The sequence below is a fragment of the Triticum dicoccoides genome, chromosome 7B, assembly GCF_002162155.2.
Source record: "Triticum dicoccoides isolate Atlit2015 ecotype Zavitan chromosome 7B, WEW_v2.0, whole genome shotgun sequence".
Lineage (NCBI taxonomy): Eukaryota > Viridiplantae > Streptophyta > Magnoliopsida > Poales > Poaceae > Triticum > Triticum dicoccoides.
Genome location: NC_041393.1, coordinates 696,564,547 through 696,578,402, shown reverse-complemented (window position 1 = coordinate 696,578,402; position 13,856 = coordinate 696,564,547). Strand labels below are relative to the sequence as shown.

General features: G+C 45.7%; 1 protein-coding gene across 1 annotated transcript; it reads right to left on the bottom strand.

Annotated features, from left to right (window-relative positions):
- Window positions 1–2,457: 2,457 nt before the first annotated feature.
- LOC119336569 lies at window positions 2,458–7,979 on the bottom strand. The gene is made up of 4 exons (XM_037608613.1): window positions 7,366–7,979; window positions 5,366–6,194; window positions 5,115–5,275; window positions 2,458–4,214 (listed from the first exon to the last, which is right to left on the bottom strand). Exons 1-4 carry the CDS (start codon window positions 7,807–7,809, stop codon window positions 3,558–3,560), a joined length of 2,091 nt encoding a protein of 696 aa, XP_037464510.1. The 5' UTR covers window positions 7,810–7,979; the 3' UTR covers window positions 2,458–3,557.
- Between the last annotated feature and the right edge of the window lie 5,877 nt (window positions 7,980–13,856).

Sequence of the window (13,856 nt, the reverse complement as noted above, 5' to 3'; positions counted from 1 at the left end):
GCATCACGGGTCGTCAGCGCTCGCCGAGGTACCTCGGGTGCGATAGTTGCTGTGCGGTGGGCCCTTGATTGTGCGCCGGGAGGAAGATGGCTCGCGGTTGCAGGTTCTCGGCCATGCGGGGGGCTAAATTTCGTGTTTTGACCCTTTTCCCAAACCTATTCGAGATCTGACCCTAGGTTGAAAAAAAATCGAGATCTGACTCTTTTGCTACCGCCAGAGTCCATGGCGGCAGTGGCGGAGCTTGACCCAGAAAGCTGGGCGGGCCGACTGTAGAAAATAACTGCAGGAAATATGTTCCATGGCCCAAAACGAAGTATATACTACAGAAAATAGCATGGGCTGGGCGGGCCATGGCCCATTCGGCCTTGCCGTAGCTCCGCCACTACATGGCGGTAGGGTCTAATAGCCTACCGCCAGGGACTTTGGCGGTAGGAAACATCGTACCGCCAAACGGGCTGGCAATAACCTGCATAACCCTACCGTCAAGGTGCTTGGCGGTAGGCACGAGCACGCACTGTGTTCAATACTTAGGAGGTTTTTGGCGGTAGGGCATGCAACCCTACCGCCAGGGTCCTTGGCGGTAGGCTGTTATACCCTACCGCCATGGTCCCTGGTGGTAGCAAAAGGGTCAGATCTCGAAAAAAATTCAAACTAGGATCAGATCTCGAATAGGTTTCAGAAAAGGGTCAAAACATGAAATTTAGCCCATGGGGGGGGTAGAAGACGTGTTGCATGCTATTGTTTGCGCATGCGTGGTGGGCCATAGTGTTTCAGCTACGATGACAAGGTGCGGATGCTTCGGCAAAGTGTCCAACATGGACGGTGTTGCCGCAATCCGGCGGGCGGGGATAGAGGATTGCTACAAATGGAAGTCCTACATGTCTTCGGTTGCGCCGCCGGCGCCTGTGGGTATCCTTCCCCTCCTTGGAGGCGTCGATGAGGTGCCCCCCCACCACCACCACCCGCGACATTTGTGTTTGGTTCTTATCTCCGGGCGAAAGCCTAGGTTCGGTTTCGAATCAACGATGATGACATCACCGACGTCATTCCGTAGTTGGGAGCATTATGTACGCAGACATGGTTGGGAGGTCTTGTGTTGCATTCCTTTGGTGCTCGTTGCTGCGGAGGTCATGTGGTGCATTCTTTTGATGCTCGTAGTTGTCCTAGGTCGATCTTCATGGGCGCTATGTATGTTGTCGCTTATGCGTAGGGCTGGACCAAAAGCTTGTGGTTCGCAAGCTTAATGAGTACTCGATAGTTCAGCTCGTTATGCTCGTGGCTCGTTTCTTAATGAACTGAGTCAATCATCAATTTCAGCTTATTAAGCTTAACGGGCTTGATGAATGAGCTAACGAACGAGTTTCATGTGTAGCTCGTTAAACTCGTTAGTAACAACACAACACAACACATATTTTTATCTCACGTGACAAAAATTTTGTAGCACCTCAGCCCATCTATTAAATCTAATCAACATAAAGAGGCAACAAAGTAGATGGGCGAGATTAAGTTTCAAACAAACCAAATCGAGCAGGATTTTTTGCTCATTAAGCTTAACGAGCACGAGATTAACGAGCCGAGCAGCTCGTTGATCCACTCCTTGTGTGCCCAAGACGATGCCTCCGTCAAGACTAATCAAGTCCTTCCACCTACTCGCCATCCTCTTTTTAGGCACTCATGGGTGGATGAGTTTCAGTTGGCTTCGCCGGTGTTGGTCGTGACACGCTTTGTCTTTCTAATAACTTAGGGTAGGCCCTATGTGTTGTGGCTGTGAATTGCAACGTATGTGGTGGCTAGTCAAATTTGTAATACACTTGTTGCTTGCAACAGATAGTCTTTGGAATTTGTTTTCTGCCATCTATAAAAATATGATACACCTAGACGTACTCTAAAAGAAATAGTCACACAATTCCATGAATACTCGGTGCAGAAGCTACAAAGACCACTTCAATTTACAATACTTAGGAATACCATATTCCACATCAATAAAAAAACTCCTAGCAAAATATCTCACAAATAACATTGTATTTGAATCTCAAATAGAACACAACCTTCCCGAGCAGTATAAATCAATGGAGAATCATCGAGACCTACACTCTTTTTTTTTTCATGGAAAGTTACAGCTATATGAGCATTCTCATATGATATTTCATATCTGCGTCAGTTTATCACCTGTTTTGTGTAACATTCACAAGGTCACAATGCGGTCAGTGTTCATGTCCCATTCACAAGGTCACAATGCGGTCAGTGTTCATGTCCCATGTAATGCGCAGACAAGAGGTGTATCGAGCAACTCTCTCCGTCCGGAAATACTTGTCCGAGAAATGGATGTATCTAGACGTATTTTAGTTCTAGATACATTCATTTCCATCCATTTCTATGCAAGTAATTCCGGACGGAGGGAGTACTTACTATCTGTCTAGCTAGGTATGTTCTTACTTCTTAGTAAACACAAGCTAGTAGGGCACACATCAGTATAGATTATTTCAGAAGATATAACACCAGACCTACATGGGGTACAAATTATAACAATCCGGAATTCAAACTCGAGAAGGTACAACAGCAGAGAATTGCAGAGACATTGGAACTCTGGCCTAACAGAAATAAACAGCAGGACCACAGGACATGGATTGCTTCTTGGCTGCAAGCTTGCCATGGTGTTCACTGAGTTTTCTGATCTCCCATGATTTGTTGCGTTTCTCCCAGCAACACCTGAGATAAGCTGTTGCGGACGAAACTCTCGAGGGTATATATATATCCAGCAAAAAACTGTCTAAACTCACAAATTCCATGAATACTCGGGGCAGAATTTTCAAAGATCATCTCTAAAATAATACGTAAGATACCAAGGAAGCCCATGTTCTACATTAATGCCAAATTTCAGCACCAAACATTAATGCAAAATTTCAGTACCAAAATTTGACGTTGAAATTTGGCATGCATACATATCACAACCTTCCCGAGCAGTATAAATCAGTCAAGAATCGTCAGAACCTACACCTCATTTTCATGGAATTTGCAGCTTTAGAAGCATTTTTGCCTGATATTTCATATATGCCGGTTTCTGTCTTCATCAGGATGCTTGGATAATATATATGCATCTCACAACTATATATTAATGCTGACCACAGTCTTTCTGAAACAGCTATTGATGAGTATGCGCTGCAACTAATCAACGAACAACTTTCCACACAACATATGCAAAAGCAAACCTGAGCCACACCTAAAAGACCTAAACAAATTACAAACGAGTCAGGTTAGCACTCAGGGAAACCCTACTCATCACCAGCTCAACCCGTCCCACCTACTCACATTAACTTAAACAGAGGGCGACAATCAAAACTGGCTAAAACTACAACAGAAGCAGCTTAGGCAAAGTTCAAACTGGGCATTCTACATAAATAAGTCATCTCCATGTGAAAGACATGTCCAGGGAGCAATGCTTCTCTTGCAAAGTTGCTTAGACACTAGTAATCAACTTAGATACCTTATAAGCCATCTGTTGAACTCGATTCGTAAACTTGCAAGATTCCTACCTTGATTACCAGTATCTAAGAAACTTAACAAGAAAACATTGCCCATATGGTGGCCATTCTTTGTATTTCTTTCTGGACTGGATTTTCTACTGGGCCACTTTCATCTACTGCGGTGGTCATATTTATGTCGCCTTCAATTACCACTGGAATTTCAGTAGAGCCGTTTGTATTTACCTGACTTCCAAAAGAAGAAGGCAAACCTTCCTTAGTATTGGTATTTGTCCTCACAACCTTTATCGATGAACAAACCTTGGTTAATTTACTCTGCTTCTTGCACCGCAGATGGCAAGCCATGGTGGCGTAGTTACCACAACTGACTCTGCAGTGATCACACCACAGGTAGTTGTCCTTCCGAACAACTTCATGCATTGCACCGTCTACTAGCATGCATATTTTCTTAGGTGCATCACAAGGATCTGTGCTGCTCTCAATCCCAGTGGTCATCTGTGAGCAGTTTTTGCCATCTTTGATCGTCTTGCTAACGCCACACTGTGCCAACTTTGCCTTATGCTTTGTTCCTCCAAGATGCGCATTTAGAGCAGCTTCACATGGTCGACTAACCTGGCATAGTGCACAGCTCCAGTCCTTGGTTGGTTTCTGTACTTTCTTTGGCACAGTAGTTGCAACATGTGCATCTGCTTTCCTCTTCACCATTGGAACCTTTGGATTTGATGAAAGAGCCTGAGATGAACATTCAATGCAATAGTTAATCAGGTGCGCATATGTAACAACATCCCGTAGCTCTAGAATAATAGCATGTTATATGGTTATTCGGATGATTGCAAGTTGAAACTATGTCTCATGATCGAATGTATCTCTCTACAGCTAGCAATACCAATCAAATAAATGGAAGGAGACAAGTAGAATCAATGGGAAATCATCAGCATCCTTTCAAACTCTGACTCTGATATGAGCTTTGATGTGCCCAGTAAGCAATATTACCACCAAAAATAACCTCATAACTTTCACCAAACAGTGGTGACAAGAATCAGATTGTTCACCTGTCACCCTTTTGCTACAAAAGGAATACTCTCTTCAGATTACTGCTGCGTGCACTGTTTTTTAAATAGCTATTGGTGAGTACATGCTGCAACTACTAAGAAAGAACAACTTCAGCACAACATACGCAGAAGCAAATCTGAGCCCGGACACTTAAAACAACTAAATAAATTCCAAACTTGAGTCAGTTTATCACCTGTTTTGTGTAACATTCACAAGGTCACAATGTGGCCGTTGCTCATGTCGCATGTAATGCACAGACAAGAGGTGTAACGGGCTACTTACTATCTGTCTAGCTAGGTACATTCTGAACAAACACAAGCTAGTTATCTAAACGCTCTTATATTTCTTTACAAAGAGATATAAGAGATCTGTTGAACTGGATTCGAAGACTTATAAGATTCCTACCTTGATTACCAGTATCAAAGAAACTTAACAAGAAAACATTGCCCATATGGTGGCCATTCTTGTGATTTCTTTCTGGACTGGATTTTCTACAGGCTCGCTTTCGTCTACTTCGGTGGTCATATTTATGTCGCCTTCAATTAGCACTGGAATTTAAGTAGAGACTTTTGTATTTACCTGACTTCCACAAGAAGGTAAACCTTCCTTAGTATCGGTATTAGACCTCACAACCTTTATCGATGTTGAAACCTTGTTTAATTTACTGTGCTTCTTGCTCCCCGGATGGATTTCTTTCTTAGTATCGGTATTTGTCCTCACAGCCTTTATCGATGTCCAACCATCGTTTAATTTACTGTGCTTCTTGCTCCCCGGATGGATTTCTTTCTTAGTATCGGTATTTGTCCTCACAGCCTTTATCGATGTCCAACCATCGTTTAATTTACTGTGCTTCTTGCTCAACGGATGGATTTCTTTCTGGACTGGATTTTCTACAGGGCCACTTTCATCTACTTTGGTGGTCATATTTATGTCGCCTTCAATTACCGCTGGAATTTCAGTAGAGCCGTTTGTATTTACCTGACTTCCAAAAGAAGTCAAACCTTCCTTAGTATCGGTATTTGTCCTGACAGCCTTTATCGACGTCGAAACCTTGTTTAATTTACTGTGCTTCTTGCTACGCAGATGGCCAGCCATGATGCTGTTACTATCGCACCTGACTCTGCAGAGATCACACCACAGATAGTTGTTCTTCCGAACAACTTCATGCATTTCACCATCTACTAGCATGCATATTTTCTTAGGTGCATCACAAGGATCTGTGTTGTTCTCATTCCCAGTGGTCGTCTGCAAGCAGTTTTTGTCATCTTTGATCGCCTTGCTGACGCCACATTGTGCCAACTTCGCCTTATGTTTTCTTCCTCCAAGATCCTCATTTAGACCAGCTTCACATGTTGCACTGTCTACTAGCATGCATATTTTCTTAGGTGCATCACAAGGATCTGTGTTGCTCTCATTCCCAGTGGTCGTCTGCAAGCAGTTTTTGTCATCTTTGGTCGCCTTGCTGACGCTACATTGTGCCAACTTCGCCTTATGCTCTGTTCCTCCAAGATGCTCATTTAGACCAGCTTCAGACGGTGCACTAACCTGGCATAGTGCACAGCTCCAGTCCTCGGCTAGTTTCTGTACTTTCTTTGGTACAGTAGTTGCAACATTTGCATCTGCTTTGCTCTTCATCATTGGAACCTTTGGTGAAAGAGCCTGAGATGAAGATTCAATGCAATAGTTAATCAGGTGTGCATATGTAACAACATCCTGTAGCTCTAGAATAATAGCATGTTACTCCCTCCGTTCCAAAATATAGCGCGCCCGCGCTTTTCGAGGTTCAATTTTGACCATAAATCTAACCAACGAGACCGACTGCGACGGGAGCGAAAATTATACCAGTGAATTCGTATTCAAAAGAAGTTCTTCAATTATATAATTTTCACTCCCGCCGCAATCGGTCTCGTTGGTTAAATTTATGGTCAAAGTTGAAGCACGGAAACCGAGGACGCACTATATTTTGGAATGGAGGGAGTATGATTATCTCTACAGCTACATATACCAAACAAATAAATGCATGGAGACAAGTAGAGTCAATGGGAAATCATCAGCGTCCTTTCAAACTCTGACTCTGATCTGAGCCTTGATGTACCCAGTAATCAATATTACCACCAAAAAATAGCCTCATAACTTTCACCCAACAGTGGTGACAGTATCAGTCTGTTCGCCTGTCACCCTTTTTTCTACAAAAGAAATACTCTCTTTTCCACTCAAGTTCACACCATCTACCTAAATCATACTCCCTCCGTTCCGATTTACTCGTCGTGGTACGAGTAAATCGGAACGGAGGGAGTATGTCTTAGCTGATAATTTTGATTATCTGGAAGGGCAATATTCAGTATGATAGCAATTGTCCCGATCTATTCCTACCAGATTTGGTGTTCCATTGAACTAAGCAAAGAAATATTTGCTCTTGATAGCAAGGATTGCCCACTTATGCATGACTTGATGAGAGATCGAGATTTTCCACAAAACTAAACGTTGCTGCTAAAGTCAAATCAAATAGGACAAGTGAAATAAGCATAAAATGTACAGCAACATTGAGCTAAAGAGGAACAGGCAGTGTGCAGAACTCTGAAATGAAGAACAGGAATACAGAAGGAATTTCTGAGCCAAAACTGTTTTTAATGCCGAATCTGGAAATCAACTTCAGAACAGATAATGTGCGAGTGACTCTGAAATGACACAACATAGATGCAGCAGGTACTTCTGAGGAAAGTAAAAGTTTTTCATGCCGAATCTGGAAAAGAACTTCAGGCCTAGTAGTACGGCGACGATAATGACTTGACCTGAACAATCGGAAGAAGATTCGTTTGTGCCGACATACCTCGGGTCTCCCGGAGGGCTCGACCTCAAGCAGCTTGAGCTTGTGCTTCGGGTCTGGCGGCGGCGTAGACCCCCACTTCGCCCCGAAGAGAAACCGCGTCCTTTCCCCAAACCCCGCGTGCAGGGGACGCCCGAACCCCTGCCAGGCCCCGAACTCCTCGAAAGGCACCGGCGGCGGCGCGTGCGGGAGCGGGCGCATCGGCACCGGCAACGGCATCGGCGCGTGCGGCGGCGGCGGCGGCATGAAGCGATCGGGGGCGAAGAACGGGCCGGGCCCGAACCCCTCGTTGAGGCCGCGGGCGAAGGCGGGGTCGCCCTTGGCCCACTCCTCGGTGAGCCGCCGCGTCACCTCCTCGCGAATGATGAGCTCTCGCGGCACCGCCTGCCACTCCAACGGCGGCGGCAAAGGCGGCCCGCGGTCGCCGGCGCTGAAGCGGAAATCCATGGACCGCTGCCGCGGCGCGAACGGCGGGCTGGGGCTGACGGAGAGGCGGGCGATCGGAGCGGCGGCGCCGCCGCCGGAGGGAACTCGCGGATCGGTCGCTAGGGTTTGAGGGGGAATTGGGGAAGAGAAGAGAGAAGCAGAGGAGCAGAAGGAAGAGGAAGACGGGGATGAGAGTCTGAGATTTCTATTCAGACCCTTCGCTCATACTCCCACAGCGAGGCGGGACCCACAGTCAGTCACACGTTGACTTGTTGGCTCTGCACACAGACTCTCCCCCTTGGGACGAAAACGAGCACGAAGAGCGTGCTACCTGTAGTTCAGAGCATCTACAACTTGCCAAATCTGGCCCCCTACGCCCGCGGATGTGTTCACGCACAGCGCCCACCGGTCCCTCATATCTTGTGACCGGCATCAATATATCTCGAATCTGGACTCTTAAATCCATGCAAATTCATGCATGACTATCATACACGTCAATGTCGCACGTGATTAACAAATGTTGGTATCGAGCCATCCGGCATCTGTGACAGTACCAAGTGCAAGAATCCTCATAGCAGTCGTGCATTTCTGCTTAGCAGAGAAAGAAAATGGTCGCAACAATTCCTTTTGAGCTTGATGTGTGCCTCCACTATGATTCCCGCATGCGAAAACGGCGGCGAAACCATGGGCCATCCAGAAAAGTTGGGTTCGGAGCAAAGTATTCCTTCTGCAATAGCCGTGCTCCGGACACCCTATCCCGATTGATCACTCTTCTCACTTTGATTGAACCCTTGAAGTTAAGAATGTTAAAATACATTACCTCGTTCTTTCCATCAGTTCAAACTTTTGAGAAACTTGGCTAGTGCATCAGTTCAATATGGTATCATAGCCACAAGGTCTCGGGATCAAAGACTGACCAACACTATTTTAATATAGAAAATAGCTGCAATCTAATCTTGATGCCATGTCTAAGGTTTTCCTGTAGGTCCACAGCCTAGACGTGAGGGGGAGTGTTAAAATACATTGCCTAGTCATTTCCATCAGTTCTGACTTTTTGAGAAACTGGGCTAGCGCATCGTGCAATAGAGAATATGCTCCACCTGCCGGTCCATTTCTTTTTGCATACTCATGAGCATGAGCATGTCTACTTCTTTGTCCAAATCCAAGGAATCAAAGAACTCATCTTGAATCATTTGATCAAGCTCCGTCGGTCCATACTCCTCGTCCGACGAAGTATCAGAATTCATCGTTTTCCATAATAGAATCACAAAAAATCCGTCAGACAATGTGTCGAACACATAGAGCGCAAGGCGGAGCCATAGAGTTGTCAGACATACCGTGGTGGTGTCCGGGCCGGGGACGACGTCCTCGGCAGCGAGGATGGGAGAGAGAACTGCTTTGTCGGAGCTGGCGGCGTAGAGGCTAGGAACGGTTGCGGAGCACGCGTGGCGGCGGAGCGGCAAGACAGACGTCGAGGAGGAGGAGGAGGAAGAGGGGAGAGAGCAAATGGATCCGGTAGATCGATTTGGTGGATTTGGTGCATTTTCAGGCCGGAGCGGCTGTTGGGTCCGACGTGGCAGACACGCCTGGGGGCACCCGTGGGCCCCTATATCCGCCCCCATATTTGGGCTGAATATGAAGATGTCGGTTGGCTCGGGCATTTGAAGTTCGTATAAGGCGTCTGTCTGGGTCAAAAATTTGTGACCGGTCAGTGATCAGGCCGACCGCTCGGGCGTATAAGGCGAGTTTGGGACGCCCGTCTGTAGTTGCTCTTACAGCCTACAAATCCGGTGGATATGGTAGATCCTGGAACCATTAATACAAAAGCAGATTTTGCGGGCGGTTTTCATGCATGGGCCGGCCAACGGACTTAAATGTCCTGGGATTTCATGTGCAATCCTACCATTTAGTTTAGAAACGTTACAACCGAGCACTCTTCCAGCCTTCTCAGACTATCACCATTTTCTACCATCAGATCGGCAGACCTGGGCTATCTTGGCCGTCGGATGCACCTTCGATCCCTTCGGGAGCGGTAAACAAACTGGGACGATGCTCCCACGATAAAATCGGCGATCTGCTGCTGTTCGGGCTTTTTTTTTGAATTAAAACCAATACATCGTTTCTGGGAAGCGTTACAATTTCACTAATAGGCTCCTCAAACCAATCCGAAGTCGAAAAAAATCTAGCTAATCTAGCAAGTTCATATGCTATTTTATTAGCCTCTCTATTACAATGTTCGAATTTAGTCATGATAAAATCACAAGCATAGTGATAGCAGTCATCGAAGATTGCCTCCGCCGCTCTCGCTGACTGTCCTCCGTCCTGCATGGTCTCAATCACCTCCAGGTTGTCAGAGTTGATGATTAGGCGATTACATCCTGCCCTTTGCGCTAAATTTAGGCCAAATTTGAGAGCTAAGGCCTCCACCATGAGAACATCCGCGCAGTGGTCTATCTTTTCATTCCCTCCTGCAATAAACCTACCTTTGTCGTCTCTCAATGCTGCTGTTCGGGCTTGTTGGGCCTGTATCATCCAATTTCCCTTGGCCACTTCGCTGGCAATAAAAACAATCGCGAAGCGGTATACAAGGTGAGCGTGTCATGCCTCGCCCGTCCAGAGTTGCGCCTGGTCCGTGGGGCTCGGGTGAGAGGGTCTGTGAGGGAGAAGCGAGCATCGTTGTAGATCGAGGCTTAATGGCGTGTGTTGTACGCCACTCGCCGGCGACGGATAATTGCAGGTCAGTTACCATCTCGGTCTGTGTTGTTTCGCTTCCATATAGTCTCCTTGGTCCGGCTGTTCAATCCACACCCCCTTTTGCTGCTTCGACTTCTCTGCTTTGTCTTCTCCAAGGTCATTCTCCATCGAATTTGGGATTTGTCTTTTATTGATGCTGATTTCTCTACTCCCAACTGAATACTAGTGCTCTTAGTACAGATTGATGTGCTACGGAGAGGCGACGACCATGACCATGGCCGACATGAGTCCACAACGGCAGCGGCGGTGGCGACTTTCCCAATGGAGCTGAGGAGAGGCAATGATGATGTAGGCCTGAGACTACGGCGGCGGCGGTGGCTCCCGCGCAGCGAGATCCTCCACTACCCATGCCGCCTTCTTGCTGCAGGTTCGATCTTTCTTTCAACCTCCATATTGTGCAGATCCATCCATGTCGAACCCGATTGTGCCAATTCCATAATTGATGGGACGAGCTGTCTTGTACAGAATTGCTGCCTCTGGTTCAGATTCTAGAGGACACAAGGTAGAAGTTTAGCACAACATGAAGAATTATCTACCTCTTTGTTTTCTAAGTATATATCACGTGAATATCAATGTTAGTGCATGGCAAATGTTAATTTGATACATGTTTTCTTGTTGTCCCAAAATTTTGCGGGAGTTACAGTGGATATAGGGACGGTTTCACATCTGAAAATCCATGCCCTGTAACTTCCAGGTTACACTTCCCCTCTGCTGCTTAAAAATTAGCTCTTCAGGTAACTTCAAGTCAAGGTTATTTTGATATGATAGCACTAGTAGAAAAATGATCAAATGTAAGACACATTAGTCCCGGTTTGCATTTGAGCCGGCACTAATGTGTTCATTAGTACTGGTTCAAATGGCTAGGCGGAAGGAGATTTTCAGTACCGGCTCAGAGCGAACCTTTAGTACCGGTTCATGGCACGAACCGGTACTAAAGATGCTGGGAATCGGTAATAAAGAGGTTGTGGCAGGCTGTTTTTAGTCCCACCTCGCTCCCCTAGCAAGATTTTTACCACCTTAAATATGTTACTTCTCAAACTATCACAAGCATTTGGTCTTCATTGAACTCTATGTGTATAATTTGTGGACTCAATATGAGTCTTCACCGGTTTCTTAACCGTTGAGGACTCATATTGACAATTCAGATTGTACACAAAAATATCATTGATAATCAATGTATTTTTGATGTATATTTTTACATGTTTGCGCCCTCACTCTCTCCACTCACTCGGTCTCCCCCTCAATCCCCCACGCCGGTCCTCCCCCGCCGGCCGTCACTCACTTCAAAACTGGACGCACTTCGTGTACAAACTGGACAATCTCTTTCAGAGTATCGGGGTTTCAGACGAGAACTCATCTGTTACACAGGCACTTCATTTTTTTAACTTATTTGAACTCTGGACTTTTTTTGAGCCGGCATTATGCAGCATTCGAAGCGACATCATCAATTTCCAACACGTTCTGACATCATTTGCTGTTTTCAGTCATTTACTAATTTGTTTAGAGAGCTAAATGACCATGAAACAGTAAATCACAACAAAATGAACTCTGAAAATGTTGAAACTTGGCATGATATCATCATTACACCCGCATAGCATGTGCGAAAGAGTAGAGAGTGTCAAGGCAAAAACTGGACGCACTTCGTGTACAAACTGGACAATCTCTTTCGGAGTATCAGGGTTTCGGACGAGAACTCATCTGTTACACGGGCACATCATTTTTTTAAACTTATTTGAACTCCAGACTTTTTTTGAGCCGACATTATGCAACATTCGAAGCGACGTCATCAATTTCCAACACGTTCTGATATCATTTGCTGTTTTCAGTCATTTACCGATTTGTTTAGAGAGCTAAATGGCCCTGAAATTGAGAATCACTATAAAATGAAGCATTATGCAACATTCGAAGCAACTCATCTGTTACACGGGCACTTTAGTATGCAGCATTCAAAGCGATGTCAGCATTTACCAATTTGTTTAGAGAGCTAAAGCAAAAATATTCACAAAGAAACTAAATAAAGCAAAAAAACTACTCAGAAATAAATAGAAGAAAAAAAATAAAGCAGAAAAGGAAAAACTATATAAAAACATTACTCAAAAATAAATAGAAGAAAAAATAAAGCAGAAAAGAAAAAACTATATAAAAACATTACTCAAAAATAAATAGAAGAAAATAAATAATGCAGAAAAGAAAAAAACTATATAAAAAATTGTTGGGCGCTGCCCAGTGGACCTGCCAGACCTAGGGTGTGCAAATTCAGGCCCAGAAGGGCCGACAGGCTCATAGGGCAGCGCGCCCTAGTTAGGCCCAGAAGTTTGCTATATAGAGGAGTTCGAAGGAGCAGCCGCGGCTGGGTTTATAAACCAGTGCGGCTGCCCTTCGTTCGGCGAGGTGGGACTAAACATAGTGCACCGCGGGTGGCAGCGCACAACCATTAGTACCGGTTGGTGACACCAACCGGTATTAATGGGTTGGCCTTTGGTACCGGTTGGGGTAATGAACCGGTACTAAAGGCGACCGTTTCCCGCCGCTTGGCCTGGCCAAAATTGGCCTTTAGTATCGATTGGTGGCTCCAACCGGTACTAAAGGCCCCTCCTATATATATGGCACTTACAAAAACTTCAGTTTCATTGATCACCACTTTTTCTCCAACTTCACGTGACATCGCCGCCGCCACCGCGCCATCGCCCCCGCCGCCCTCGTCGCCTCCGCCGACCGTCGTCGCCGTCCCCGTCCCCGTCGTCGTCGTCTCGCGCTGCCGCCCCATACTACGTCGCCGTCTCGATTGCACCGTCGATCGCCCCCGGCCCGCCGCCCGTCGTCGCGCCTTTCCCGTCGCGTCGCTGTCTCGCGCCGCCGCCCCCCCGCTCGTACACACACACACACACACACACACTAGACACACACACACACACACTACACACATAGTACTACACACACATTTTTTTTCTTCTTATTTTCTGTTTTCTACCATTACGTGAGTTTCTCAACCATATTTATGTCTTTGATAGTGTTTATTCAAAAATAGTTGACAACTAATTTCTATTGACAACTTATTTCCATTCAATCAAACATGTCCGGTGCTTGGTAGACATGACCTAGTACTGTCTTGAAGCTGAACTAAACTGCGAGGAAATAAGTCATTATGTTTCATAGCTTGAGGATCTTTATACTGTCAAGACAAATTTTCTTCCTGCACTTAAAAATGTTAGTACTCAAAACGTGCGACCAATAGTGATCGTATTGAACTACGTCACATCTATTTAGGAATGATGGTAAGATTTTTACTATTTGTCCTCAGTGCATCTTTTGCA

Bases quoted from the DNA above. Each gene is read 5' to 3' on its own strand.
- LOC119336569 (XM_037608613.1), bottom strand. From the start codon at position 7,809: ATGGATTTCCGCTTCAGCGCCGGCGACCGCGGGCCGCCTTTGCCGCCG. The intron at 6,195-7,365 runs GTATGTCGGCAC...TCTTCATCTCAG, and splicing joins AGCCCTCCGGGAGACCCGAG to GCTCTTTCACCAAAGGTTCC. The intron at 4,215-5,114 runs GTAAATACAAAA...TGTTCATCTCAG, and splicing joins TACCTTCTTGTGGAAGTCAG to GCTCTTTCATCAAATCCAAA.